The following is a 14,512-nucleotide window of genomic DNA, read 5'->3' on the forward strand; positions in this document are numbered from 1 at the left end:
TTTGGCAGTGTCACCCACCACTTAGGCAGCTCTCTCACCCGCCAAACTCCCTACACGACCATAGCAATCAATGGGCTTTCATCCGCCAAATACAAAATCGGGTGTTTTCACTCGCCCAGGGGCCATGAAAGGATGAGAGCTATGCCTTTGGTGCACCCCACCCTTTCTTTTGTTTAAAAGAAGGGGCTTGGCACTTCAACACTAATAGTACCAGTTCACCCCAGCTCTACTTCTTTTAGCAGCCCCCCTCCCATAGGCAGGGGGGGCTATCAATAGGGGTTATGGCCTAAGTACATCCGTACTTAGGCCACACACCCTAACGAGAGCGCCCCCCCATCGATTTATAAAGCACTGGTGATAAGCCCTACAGAGCTCTCAACTCACACGCTTTTACTGTCACCCGGCACTTAGGCATCTCTCTCACCCGCATAGCTCTCAACGTTTTGTCACCCCACAGTGGGTGAAAACACCCGATTTTGCTTTTATGCGAGAAAGCCCATTCATTTATATTGAAGTGTAGACAGATTGGCGGGTGAGAGAGCTGCATTCAGGGCGGGTGATACCGGCCAAAAGCATGTGAGTTGAGAGGTATGCCCCTGCCAAGCTCCCTGCATGCCCATAGGAATCAATGGGTTTTCACCCGCCATATACAAAATCGGGCGTTTTCACCCGCCCAAGGGCCATGAAAGGTTGAGACCTATGCCCCTAACTGCGGTGGTGGGGTGGGAGCAGAAACAATAGTTTTACCTCAAGGGAAGGGGGTCTCGGTATGAAAAAGTTTGAATGACATTGGAATAGATGTTAAGGGTGCCCACATTAGAGAGATCCATGATGCAATGGCCCCAGGGAAATTGCCAAGGATCCCGGTAGAAAAGCCTGCCTATGGTCTCAAAAGAGCCTGGTGAGGTTATGGCAGACGAGACGTCGTGGATTGGCCTATCTACCTCATAACACAAAGTAGGGTCACCAAATAGCCCAACTCAAAATGGCCGAGTAGTTCGCCTCTGGGAGATGTTGCTCACACCGCTCCTTCTTCCATGTCTGTGATGCCGCAGTCTCGAGCTGTCAAGGAAGTCTCGCGAGGTTTGTGGGCAGGAGCTGCTGCGGTAGGAAGGAGACAAGGAAGGACGCGGAGCTGCAGAGACCTCAAGCTGCCTGCAGAATCCGTCGCCCCCACATAGTACGTTTCTGTCCGAGCCATGACCTGCCCGACTTCCACCGCAGCGCTCTCCCTGCTGTTGCTGCTGACAGTAACCCTGGGGACCGCCCGAGCCCAGACCGGTAAGAAGGGCAGGGGCTGGGATACTGGATGAGTGATGAGGTAGAGGAGGGGGGTCGGGGTAGTCCAGGTGTTGCGGAACGTCTCAGAAGGGGTCTGCATAGGGCGCAAAGGTACTGCAGTGAGGATATGTAAATTGGTATAGATGGTGTGGGAGGAAGACTGGAAAGACGCGCGCTTAATGACCAATGAATAACGGGGGGGGTGATGGGCAAGGTGGCAAGACTAATGGGGGTAGGTGACTTGGCGAGAGAAGGTACGTGGGCTGGGTGCTAGGATCAAGATATGCAAGGTAAATGAAGAAAGGGGGAATAAGCGCTCGGCAGATGGAGACGGCGAGTGCTGCAGTGCCAAGCCTTAAAGTCATTGGCTAGAAAATATGCAAGAGACGAATTATGAGGGTAATCTAGGAAGAGATACGCCGAAGGGTAGGGAGTGAGGTGGGGGGGGGGTACTGCCCAAGGAAGAATGGGCTTAAGTTGGATGTGCGTTTTAGAACCGTGGTGATATTTGGTTGAGTTAGTTAATGAGCATGGTTTGGAGTTTAAATCATTGGGTTACAGCTGTGGGTCAAGGAAGCTTCGTACATACGGCACCGAGGAAGGGTTAACGTGAAAGGTATGAGGGTTTTTATTGTTGAAAAAAGACGGCGGTGGTTTGAAGCTCCGCGCACTGATGGTGTACGTTAGTCTGTGTGATAGATTGTGTGTGTGTGCGCGCTCATGGGGGTGTGTGTTTTTATAACAACCAAGCATTATTAATTGCTTTGTGTTTTATATGAACGGGCGTCACTAATCAAACGGCAATGATTTGCTGGTTGGAGGCTTACTAGCACCTCAAGAATCGTAATGCACCATGACTCTTTGCTATGAGGGTGGGTCTTCGGTGTGTGTACATGCACTATCCCCCATTGCACACACGTTTCTTCAAGGTATGTTTTTAGAACTTCTGGGTAGATTTACCTCGGGCAGGGAGAAAATGTTCCTCCTAGGGCTCATTTCATTCGAACATTGTTATACTCTCGTTCATTTACCAAGAACCTCTTCATCTGGATAAGTGTTTTAGAAATGCTAGGCATGCAATGTCACTCTGTTCTCCAAATGCACCCAACACACCATTTCTTACTCATCAAGAGTCAACAATGATCACCCACCAATGATTTAGTGAGTGTACATTTTGGAGGCTTGTTCAGGACTAGCATTGTCTTTTTTACTGCCCTATTTATCTGTTCTTCGACAGGTAAGTAAGTCATTGTACCAAATGTTGAACTACATTTTTACCTGGTACTCTTGAAATAGGTTTGTAAAGAAACCTGCTAGCTAATTATGGGTGGGTTTAGTTATGATTGTCTCCTTTTTTAAAATGACATGAAAATAACTCTGGCATTGTTTGGATAAACGTTTGCGAGATGTGGAACTGAGATAAACCACGCAGTTCATCGCACGTCCATGCAAATTCTTGATAGCCCTTGTAGGGAAACTGGTGACTAGCGGGCTAGATGGGGATTGGACATTGTGGGAGGATTAACTGTCTGAAAAGGCCTTGGCCTAGCAGCATTTGAAGCAGGGAGGTAGAAAGAAGATGGTATGGTCCTAGTGGTTTCCAAGAGGTATATGGACAGGCTGCTATTCAAGGAATGTTACTTGCTGAAGCATGACTATGAAAAAAGGGTGTTGCGATTTCTATCCCCTTTTTGTCAGGGTGGATTTTAGAAGATGGTCTGATGTATTATTGTTAGAGAACATTGCCAATGTGCATATTCCAGTCTTATACCTATCAGTTATTTGATGGTGCTGATGTGAGCACAGTACTTAAGCAAGCACTTGAATGACTTTGTTACCAGGTGGGCGTGTGCCATTGCAGATAAGTCGTTGTTTTATAGTTTGCTGTTAACAAACACTACTGCATTGTCTCGTAATGAGAATTCCCAGTGGGCTCGCCCATGCCTATATGGAGGTGTTCTGGAAACACATTGCACGATTAAGCTGTTCCTTGAGAATTAAACCATGGTCTAAAGCGAATTGTTATGAGGTTTCCCTGAAGCAAGCATCCACTTCTTAAGGTGTGTGTTAACAGGATTTATAGAGCACAATCACTGCACTCCAAGACATCAAAGCGCTATTGGAAAGATTAGGATACATTACGAGGTTAAAGAAACCAACAAACAAGTTTGTTAGAAAGATGTTGGGAAAGAAGAAGTTTTAGTGTAAACTTATTCCTTTTAGTTTCTTGATCCTGGCTGTTTATTCCATCTTTTAACGGCCAGGACAAACTGCCTTTCCTCCTCGCAGGGTTTTTTTCTAAACTTTGCCTGGGGAAAGAATCACTATGATCTCTGCTATGTTAGCTTAATACCCCTCTAGTCGCTTAATAATAATTTCGCTTTTATATAGCGCTATGAACCCTCAGGTATCGGAGGGCTGCTTATTATTACCCACGGTGTGTGGTAATAAGTTGGAACATTGCCATGTAGAGATTTGTACTAAGCATAACGATTTGAAGTCCACGAGGACCAAGACTGGTGGCAAGGGCAAACAGTGTCAAATCTATGAAACTGCAAAAAAAAGTCTTGCCACAACATCTTGGACACTCTAAAAACTGCATATTAACTTAGTTGAGATTCCTGGATATAGACTGTTGTCGAAATCAAGGCGTGAATAGTCAATAAAGGCATGACTGCTAATTTTCTAATGCAGAGAACTGAGCATTGGCAAAAGGTACCATAATTGTTTCAGGCAGAAGACACGAGATTTGACCAATGAGGAAAACTGTGCCTTTAAGGTTAGGTGTGTCCGTCAAGATACCGAGATTACAGATCCCAGATACTGCGTTCGGGTCGGGATCAAAGGAGTATGTCCGGAAAAGTTAATTCCAGGGGTTATAAAAGTCGTTATCTGTAAGAACATCCATCAGTAATTTTTCCTGTAGTAGCTTTCGGTCATCCTCTACGAGTCCCCTTTTCAGTTCACTTTGAAAAAAATCTGTTGCATGCCAATCGTCCAATTGTATCAAAATGTGTCTGCACAGTTAATAGAAAGGATGCCTTTTCACTCCTCAAACTGGCTCAAAGATGCATATTAAAGATGAAAGGATAACTTTTTTTTTCTGTCACCTACCTGTCCCAGCACAGTGGCAAAATCTGTTTATCATGAAGTAAGATTGTAACAGCATGTGACCAGTGTGGCTGAACGTTGGCAGGAATTGCTTTGCATTCAGGACAGTACCCTAACTGAGCCTGCACTTACTCGGGAATGAGTTCACTAATGTAATTGCGTTTGTCTGAAGGATTCTCTTTAGAAATGATGCACAGGGCATGCTCGTCGAGGCGGCAGACATCGTAGGCCTGTATTATGAATTTAAGTGCTCCAAATACCATCTGCTATTACTGTCCACCGGACTAAGGGCCGTAATGTGTTTACCGTATGCAAATATCTCTCAGGGTTGTGAAAAGGGCGGGCGTATCAGAGGCTCATCCTCTTTTCAGAGTAATGAGGAGACGGGTCTATAAAAAACTCCTTTGCATTGTTTACGTTGTGCAGTAGCAAAATTAGGCACGTCTGTACACACAATTTCATCATCAGAATAGGCATGGAATTGTATTTTACAAAAGTATTTATAATACTACTTGCACATTTTATTGTTGTAATGTGGCAGATCCGCAGAGTACTACTGATTGCCGTAATCTTGGGAAGAAACATTTGCCAAACTCACTAATCGGAATACTGTAGAGCAAACGGGTATACCATGCAGGCTGTAGCTTGTTGGCATTCTACTCTGGTATTCGCGGTGTGTTTAAAATGTGGTGTTTGTAAAATTGCATACCGGATGCATTTGGTGAGTAAGTTTGCTTATTTTGTGGGTCTTGATACGTTGCTATTTTGGCCCAAACTACACAGGTAGTAGTAGTCTGCAAGTTTAGGAGAACTCTGCTGAGCGTGGACAACAGTAACCTTCACGCACAACTGTCATTATGCCACGTGATGTCAACCGGCTTTTTTACGGCGTTGTGCGGTTACTATTGTCCTATGTAATTTGATTTAAAATGTTACAAAAGCAATTCATAAAATATCCATGATAGTAAGGCATTTACTTTGGGGAAAAATTAAGCGTTATCGTTACAATAGTGGAGGAAGAGTTTTTAGGGCGACCACGTGTGTTCAACAGGTGGCATGCTAGAAGTTGGCAGTCACCGAGACTAGCCTTGCCATTTTTAGTGTTGGCTAGTGCCATGTATAAGCCGAAACTACTGCACTGGACGGAGTACAACCAGAAGGGAAATTATGTGAGGGGTACACCTTTTTTTTGTTTCGTTGTTCTGTAACTACCCATTAACTGCCCATGTTAATCGCTAGGGGCATACCCGCCCATGATGTGTCACTCCTGCTCAAAACATATACCCTTGGATCGCTTTGAGCCATCTCTATCAAGCAGTGACATCAAATTCCGGCCGGTGTAATTTCTAAGCCGTCGATAAAGAGGCAATGGTTTTATTAGAGCTGTAAATGTGCTATTGGTGTAACAGTCTTAACCGAGGCTCCCTGCAGCCACATGAATTCATTACAACGAAGTCCTGTTAAAAACGGACATTAATAAAGTGAACAGTTTTGGCTTGTGTATAGGTATTTACCAGGTGCTGTTGTCGAGTAAACGCACCATTGTGCAGCTGCTGCCATCTTCTGGCAAATTGTACCATTCCATCAGTGCATGGAAAATGCCTATCCCAGGCCTACGCAACAACTGTTGGATTTTCCAATGCCTGTTTGAACTTCCCTTGGGAGTGGCAGAGGTGGGAACCGCAAGCACAGGAGCAAGCATGTAATTAAATGTGCACTGCTGCCTAGCTTACACGCTGCCCGCCGCAGAATGACTAATGGCAGGTCCATATGCCCTGGCAGAGGCACGTTCGCATTGCGGATCCGCAGGTGGGACGTGAGGTGACCTCGCTAGGAGGATTACATTTCGAAGCCGTACGGTTGTACATCCTCCGTCTGTATTTCGTACTAATGGCTGAATTAAGTTCCTCAGTTGCTTTAATGGTGGTGGTGAAGTAAACCCGGGCATCGTGGTTTCGATCCAAGAAAGGTTGAGCCCTCCGAGGTGATCTTCCTAAGAGCTCACTGATGCTCTCCTGTGCTCTTTTGCTCCCGCACCGTGATTGGCTACCTTTTTATCCAGAGGTACAGTGCCTGCGCTCGTCTTTGCCACTCTTGACTTTGCTATCTTGGGAGGGGGAGGGGGTTTGGTGGAATCTATTTTGGGAATTTTCTGCGCATAGATCTCCCTACGCAGGATAAGCAGTAAGGTGTGCGTTTTGCTAGTCTTAATCCAGTAGTACACGTTTATTAGCAGACGGTCGCTAGATTAGGGATATTCAACAGCCCTAGTCAAAGCATACGTATTACATTCTTGTTTCTTTTAAGGGACGACCTTAGGGAATTCTTAAAGAACTGAGCCACAGGGCACGTCTCCAGCTAATCATTGGCACGAGGGTACGTGCTTTCAAGGCTAAGTAAGGCAGTCCACTAGGGAAATGTACGGCTGGGTAGGAAGATCTGGCGGCAGAATAGGTTTGCTCATCTCTGCCTGCCTCTGGTGTCGGCACCGTAAATATTTTAGCAGCATGAACGAGGAAGGAGCTCGTGTTGCTGTCGCATTGGTGGCCTCTCTTCTTTACTGCAGCGAGGCTGCCTGGAGACAAGCCGGTTGAGGAAACAGACATGTCTGCAGATGTGATTTTATGGTTTGTAGGCATTTATACCGCGCCGTGGTTCCATTTGCACGGTCTCCAGTCGCTCTAGCGGGTTGGAAAGAGATGTGGGTGGGTTAGGTTAGTAAGAGTGCGAGAGAAAAGGCATGTTGTTTTTATTTTTTTGAAGGTTGATGGGAAGGAGTTTTTTTTCTGGGGCCTTGCAACAGATTGCTACCCAAAATACTCTCTCGACTTCCTTTTGTATGCTTCCGTTTTTTTCACATGTGGCTTTTTACTTAATACACCAGTGTAGTGTTGATCGAGCGCTTGCTGGGTTCAAAAGCCTCTTTTGAGTAACTGCTTTAAAGGCTCCCTACTGGCTTTTTCTTCCTTCTCCGCTGCTTCCATGTTAGGTTTTTCTATTGGTTGTCAAGTTTGCTGCTTTGTGTTTGAGGGGAAAAAACAAATAGTATGAGGCTTATTTGCCCCCCATCGGTAGATAAACCTGTTTGATAAAGATGCCACGATCCATCTACCCTCCCCCTCCCTTCCATCACTAGGCAGCCAATCGCTTAATACATTGCTTCTTTTTATTTATAATTTTTTTTTGTTTTATTTTTTCCTGGCGTGATCAAAAGGGCAAAAGGCGTCCTGCTCGAGTAGGAGGTTGTGTGGGCAGGGGGTTGACTAATTCAATGGAAGAAGGAAGGCTTAATAAACGGGGATGTGAGGAATTGATTTGTTAATGGCCTTGTAGAAGGTGACAGGGCTAACTTTGTGGCATCATTTAAGGTGATCAAATGAGAGACTTAACACTACTCGAATTTCTTTGAAAAACTCATCCCCGACAAAGCAGCCTACCTGGAAGTACAAACATTCCCAGAGGACAACCATCTTCTTGGTCTCCGGCAGTCTGGGGTCCGGCCGTGACATGGCACCAAAACGGCCCTCCTTGACCTCAAAAACCAAATGGATGACCTCAGATGCAGGCAAACCTGCGCTCCTTCTCCTCCTGGACTTATCCACTGCCTTTGATCTGGTGGATCACAAGACCCTCTGCAATCACTTTTCCACCGCAGCTAACTTTCGCCAAGGGCCTGTGACTGGATAATCTCATTCCTGCAGGAAAGAGCACTGAAGGTCTTCTCCGAATCCTATTGTGACAACCCTAGCATCATTACATGTGGGGTCCCACAGGGTCCATGCATTGCTGCCACCCTCTACAACCTCTTCACGAGGCCTCTGTTCAAAATCTTCAATCCACGTCAGAGCTTCAGTCTGTGGCGCAGCAGGCCCAGGCCGACACCTCAACCATGGCGGATGCCACAAAGAAAACCCTCGATCTTTGAGGATCGTCACCTAAAGTGCAATTATTGTCTTCATCCCAACCATGGTGCAACGGATGCTCAATCTGTCTTTTTTTTTTTGTCGAACACTCGGACAATCACCAGAGGTTGGTGGCATGGATCAAGGAAGGGAAGGCCTTTTGACGCAGCTTCCGGGTGTAGTCATGTCTCTACAGAGCAGGCAGGTCCACTGAGCGTACTCCCTCGAGTAAGAAGAGGCCGAGGTCCTTTGAGGATGCTTCCACTGCGAAGATCCAAAAAAAAGACGAAATCCCACGCTCCATCGACAACTGTCTCTTTGGCTTCAGGATCAAGTTCTGAGAAGGGCCGTCATAGACGGTTGGCATACCGGCTGGTGGGATTCCTCCCTCCGCAAGGAAATCACTGACCTTGTCATCCAAGCACAGATGAAAGAACAGATCGTTTAACAGACCCGCTGCCGTCAATGCAGTCGACAGAAATTTAGTTGACAACTTTAAGGTCGACCACATTGGTGAAGCCAGCGAAAACCTTCAACGGCCGCTGCACTGAAAGTGTTTGTCAACAACCGTCAACCTTACCTCTACGGTGGTCACCACTCCCAGGGTGTGTCTGCCTCCTAGACCCTGTTAACGGTCCCTACAGTGATCCTGTAAACGACAGCATCTATTCTGCTCCGCAGGCTCCTGTCGTAGCCTCTTTCCTGAGGGGCTCTGATCTGGTGAGAAACATGCCGTCAGCTCTGGAATTCCTGTCCAGGCCCACAAAGGCTGCCCCTTCTTTACTGTGGCTCCTATGGGATCCCACAGAAAGTCACTAGCCATCTACACCAGTTCTGAAGACGATGTGCCTGAAGATTTTTATTCGGCTCAGGAAGGGTACCATGGGGAACCAGACCCCTTGCTGCCTACCTCATGAGTGGTCACTGACCCATCAGCCTTCCCAGCCGTTTAGCACTCCGAGAGGCAAAGGCCCTGTTCCTGCTCCCAATGTACCGGCTCCTGGGCAAAGACATGTCCTTGGGCATCCTAACCACCCTCCACTCCGTGGTGGCTGAAATTCAGCAGCGGCTGCCCACTGCTCCTTTGCCTGGTCCAGCCAAGAGTCCTCCATGGCCTCCTCCTCATCAGCTGACACCACCTCTTAAGGCACCAGTTACCCCTCGGCCAGTGCTAGGGGCCCTGACCCTTTGGCAGAGGAGCCAGTTCACACAGACGTTGACACCACCAGTATTTGCACAGATGAGTTAGACTATGTTCCTGTGGATGGGTAACCCCTGGATGTCGATGAGCCCTCTAGGGCTTCTTCCCCCCGGATGAATTGGCTGTTTCCACTCCATTTCCAAAGCTGCCAAACTTTTCAACTGGTCCCTGAAGTGGAGCAGGGTTTACTTTTTGAAGTGGGGGGGGGGGGGGGGGGGCAGTCCGCTAAAACAACCATCGTATTGATCCCTTTGTTGGATGACAGATGGGAGGATGGCTTGGTAACCATGAAGGATCTGAATACCTCGCCTGCTAAGCGTGACCAGTTGGAGAAGATCTACTGGGTACCAGATTTGGCCCTGTGGGTCTGTCTTCACCGGACTCTGTGGTATCGTTGGTGCCAGAAAGAGGTCCTCCAACTCCTCTTTGTCGTCCGTTGTGCCTCCGGACCGGGAAGGCAAAAACTCAATGCTGCAGGGAAGCACCTCACCGCAGCTCTTTCCACTATCAAGGGTACCCACACCCTCGCCATCCTGTCCATGTGTGACGGAGAGCTGTGGAACAAGCTGGGGCCCATCCTTTACTTCCTCTCTGATGACAAGAAGGCAGAGGCTTTGGCTCTGTTCCAGGAAGTAGTGTCCATCCACGCCATCACTGTCACTCTTACATAGCAGACTCTGGCTTGTGCCAGATGGGGTGTGGCTCTCTGAATGCCGAGGTTGGCTAAAGGCCACGAATTTCTGCACAGATGTGCTCATCGACATGCCATTCGATGGGGATAACCTATTTGGCAAAGTGGTCAATGAGACTCCAGGCACACTGTCTGGGGTCCCTGCAGCAGAGAAGACTCCACTTGTTCCCTGAAGTGGAACGTTTCCAGATTCAAGGGTTCCACCACCCCTTATCACCCTCCCCAATCTTCCACCCTTGAGGATTATGGCAGTTGCTCCCAGCGATGCGGCAGTGGCACCTAGCATTGTCATCAACCCCCAATCCAGTATGTAGATTCCAAAGCAGGCCTGAACTGGCCAAAGATTCACACCCCCACTTCTGCACCACATTGGGAGACCAACTATCAAACTTTGTCAATCACTGGTGAAAGATCGCCACAGACAAATGGGTGCTGGGTTTTCTTCAGCAGGGACACGCTTTAGAATTCCAAGACCAGTGCCCCCGCGTTCCTCCCGTCGCGTCACAAGAACTACACATGGCCCAGCTGCTACATGAGGTTCAAGCCATGCTACACAAAGGGGCAAAGAACCAGTCCCTCAGAGGCTCGGGAGTGTAGTCCAGATACCTTTCTGGTAAGGAAAAAGTCAGGAGGGTGGTGGTCAATCCTAGACTTATGAAGCCTCAAGTTTCTCAGATCCCAGAAGTTCAGGATGGTGACATTGCAGCACGTGCTCGACCAGCTGATGAGGATTTTCTGGTGGCTCTCGGTCGACGCATACTTCCATAACACCTTTCATCGTAAACACTGGAAGTTCTGTATTTTGTCATCCTGGGGTGGCATTACCAATTCAAGGTACTTGGCGCACCAAGTACGGGCTAAGTACTGTTGGCTGTCGGCTGCTTGCGCCTTTGAATCTTTTGGACTCGTCAGTGACGCTGAGCAGCATTGGAGTCGCTGTATGGACTAATCTCAAATCACAGACTTGCTTCTTTGGAGGACGTACAAACTGGTAACACCAGCCTGCCTGATCTCTAGGTGATTACGTACTCCCTGTGCTGTCTGCTTTTGAAGCTGTGAAGTTGTGCACCATTGTAGTTGTTTGGCTAGTTGTGGCTTGTGACAGTGTACTAGCTGGATAGACCGTGTTAATAATATCCCCTCTCTATCCTTTGAAGGTGTTTCCTGTTGAGGAGGCTCCGCCCTCCTCTTACGTGCGACGCCTCTTGTTTTCCTCAAAAGCACACAGCCTTGCGCACCAAGTACGGGCTAAGTACTGTTGGCTGTTCGCGGGTCGCTGGGCCTCCTGAGACCCATCCCATTGTGGACAGAGGAGATTAAGGTACTTGTTAACTACTGATTAAACAATGGTGGTCAGCTTACGCAGCAGCAAAAGCCTTGCTGAAGGTAACTCTCATGTAGGGATGAATGCAACAATTCCGGTGCTATTACATGACTCTGATATAGAGCCAAAGCCAATTGTATTTAACGCAGCGGTACGTGATGATGGCATAAATGATACAAAAAACATCCCGTATAGTCTGCAATCATTAGCAGTAGAACCGAACGATGACAAACACAATCAGCCGCCCCTCTGCACATCTAATGTTCCATTTGCAGTTGGAGAGTCAATTAAAACGCCTACTAATGTAAAAACCTATGATGTAGCAACTCTTAATAACACAGAAGGAGTCAGTAGGGAACTTAGCAGTTGAAAAGCAAGATGTCAAAACTTATGTGGCGTCTAATGTCATTTCTGACGTCTCCTTTTTGGGTCCTGCATTGATTGGAGAATGGGAGAAACATTGTCGAATTTCACTTACTCCGAATTCACCGGTCGTATTTTTGCCTTCCGAGGTTGAACGCATCTGTTTGCATAATTTACATGAAGGGCCCTATATACATTCTCTTGTAGGTATTGAATCCTATCCTGAACGTGCGAAGAGACCCTCCTGCAGCTCCCCCATAAATTGTAAAATATCTAATGCCCAAGGTCCTATTTCAGTACCCTCACAAATGGCGAATGAAACCTTTGATGAAGATATGTGTAGGGGCGTGTCCCACTCCAGTTAAAAATCAACAATCCAACTCCAAGGGTCCGAATAATGATGATGAATTAAATAATTTTCCGGTGATTTCATCTCTTCTAAATCTATTGGATAAGGGTCATGACCTAACGCACATGCACATTAACTCCCTAAAAGAAGTAGTGATAACCCTTACCAATAAGGTATCCAAAATTGAGGGTATGTTGACTTCTCACTCTGCTGCACAATCAGAGAAACAGGCACTTGTAGATGCATGCTTATTGAAAGCTCTGTCAAATAATGATCAAACGTGCAGGAATCGATATACACAAACAATTGATTCCTCCGAAATTGTGGCATCTGATTCACGCACGTATGCAAGAGCTGTTGTAGAAGGTCCCAAGGAGATATGCACTCCTATGGCATGTGTTGGGTCATCTACCTTATTGGAAGAAGTTAAGCAGAACTCTCAGAGATTAGACGAGTTTGCTTATTAACAAGACAACATTTGGAATCAAGATGTGGTGGGGGGCGTCTTGAGGAGTTTGTTGATGCCATTGATTCCATGCCAATTCCACAAGAGAATACTCCTAACAGCCCCTCCCCTTTAGTAAATGTTATATGTTTAGTAAATGTTATAATTGAAGCCGAGGAAGAACTGAGAAGCGATTCTATCATGGCTGAAAATTTGGCGAAATTTTGTGAAAAGGGAGATGTAGCGAGCAGTGATTGTGAGGTTAATGATTCTGGGGACACAGACACCATGTCACGAAAAATGAAGCGTGCTCACATTAGGGCAATTAAAAGAGAAAATAAATTGGAAAAAAAAGTTATTAATTCTGGATGCAAAAAAAATGTCAGGTTAATAGTAAAAAAAATAAGAAAAATAAAGAGGGTGAATACTGCTGATGATTCGGAGGAGTTGCAGTCTTCTAATTTACATCTAGGCTCTGCAAATGAATCCAAGATTAACCTGAGACAATTGAATGACGAATCAAAGGTAGTCTTAAATGTGGTTCCTGCAGCTGATACCCATTCTCAAAGGGAAAAAAAACAGGATCCAATACGAGAAAACCAATGGATGAATTGGGGTTGGGTAACTTGGGACAGATGGCACAAGGCCGTCTTTTGACCTTTTATCCTATCATTGAAAAAAAAACACGGTGAAAGGGCAAATGAAGGATCAAATTCCGGATAAGAACTCGGGTGCAGTCCCCAAACAAAAAAAGGCCTGTGCTATGAAGTTTAAAAACAGCTCTGAAAGAAATGCGGATAACCCCCAAATGGCTGAGGAGTGTGAAAGTAATAATACTCATTCAGCGAGCCAGGTTGACTCGAGTGAATGTGAGGGGGCATCCAACAATGTAGAAATGGTAGCCGCAGACATTAGGGAAACCGACGAGAGTAAGCTTCCCTCCTGAGGTAGCCCTGAAAAAGAAGAAATCAAATATGTTTTTAGCAGAGATGTAAGGTACTTTTTGGGCTGGTCTAGTGATCAGGCAATTAATGGCAAACAAAGGTTGAATAGATTGTTTTTGTTTAATATCTTTAAGGAGAGTCCTCATTTGAGAACCCTCCATATGGATGACATTGAGTGGTTGAGATTGGCGAACCACAATAATCTCAGAATGATTTGTGCCCCACATTCAGCAATGATACTTAGGTTGTTATGGTACCACAGAGAGGACTTCAATTCTCGCGGGCTAACATTACATCTATTCAGGACGATTGAAGAAGCTGAGAAATTCTTAAATTAAGTGTTAAAACCTGATGAAGTGATGGGAGCCACACAAGCAAATACATTAGCTGGCTCTGAACAAACCGCTGAATTAATATTAACAATATCTGAATTGGTGGGATCCACCTCGAACACTTCTTGGTTAGCTCCCCTAATGTCCTCTATTCTTGAATTCTCTAATAAGCAAAGTTAACCATAGATAAACAATGGTATAGCCTCAAATGTACAGAATCTTAAAATACTATCTTGGAATTGTTGTGGGAAAAGGAATTTAGAGAAATTGTCCTCTCATTATGTATCAATGGGATCTCATACAATCATATTATTACAGGAAAACAAGTGTGTCAATGATTTGAACATTGAGGGCTTCTCCAACTTTTGTGTACCAGCTGTAAAAGGTGTAATTGGTCGGCCGCAAGGGGGCATCGCTATACTTATGCCATGAATCACAAATCAAAGGTCATTTTTGCGAAACATGGAATGTTGGCAGTTGAGTCTGTCTTTACAGGCGTATCGTCCTGTGTACTGTTATTTTTATGTGTGTACTACAATCCCGTCAATCTCTCGATTGAGGCTGCATTG

General features: G+C 46.1%; 1 protein-coding gene across 1 annotated transcript in view; it reads left to right on the forward strand.

Annotated features, from left to right (window-relative positions):
• Nucleotides 1-1,063: 1,063 nt before the first annotated feature.
• The window catches only part of NPTN (neuroplastin), an 879,289-nt gene continuing 865,840 nt past the window's right edge, over nucleotides 1,064-14,512 (forward strand). Inside the window, exon 1 of the mRNA XM_069624603.1 lies at nucleotides 1,064-1,281. Within this exon, the coding sequence (XP_069480704.1) occupies nucleotides 1,200-1,281 (82 nt within the window). The 5' untranslated portion in view covers nucleotides 1,064-1,199. The remainder of the gene's footprint in view (nucleotides 1,282-14,512) is intronic.

This window comes from Ambystoma mexicanum, chromosome 11 (genome assembly GCF_040938575.1).
Source record: "Ambystoma mexicanum isolate Mex_15411 chromosome 11, UKY_AmexF1_1, whole genome shotgun sequence".
In the NCBI taxonomy this organism is placed as follows: domain Eukaryota; kingdom Metazoa; phylum Chordata; class Amphibia; order Caudata; family Ambystomatidae; genus Ambystoma; species Ambystoma mexicanum.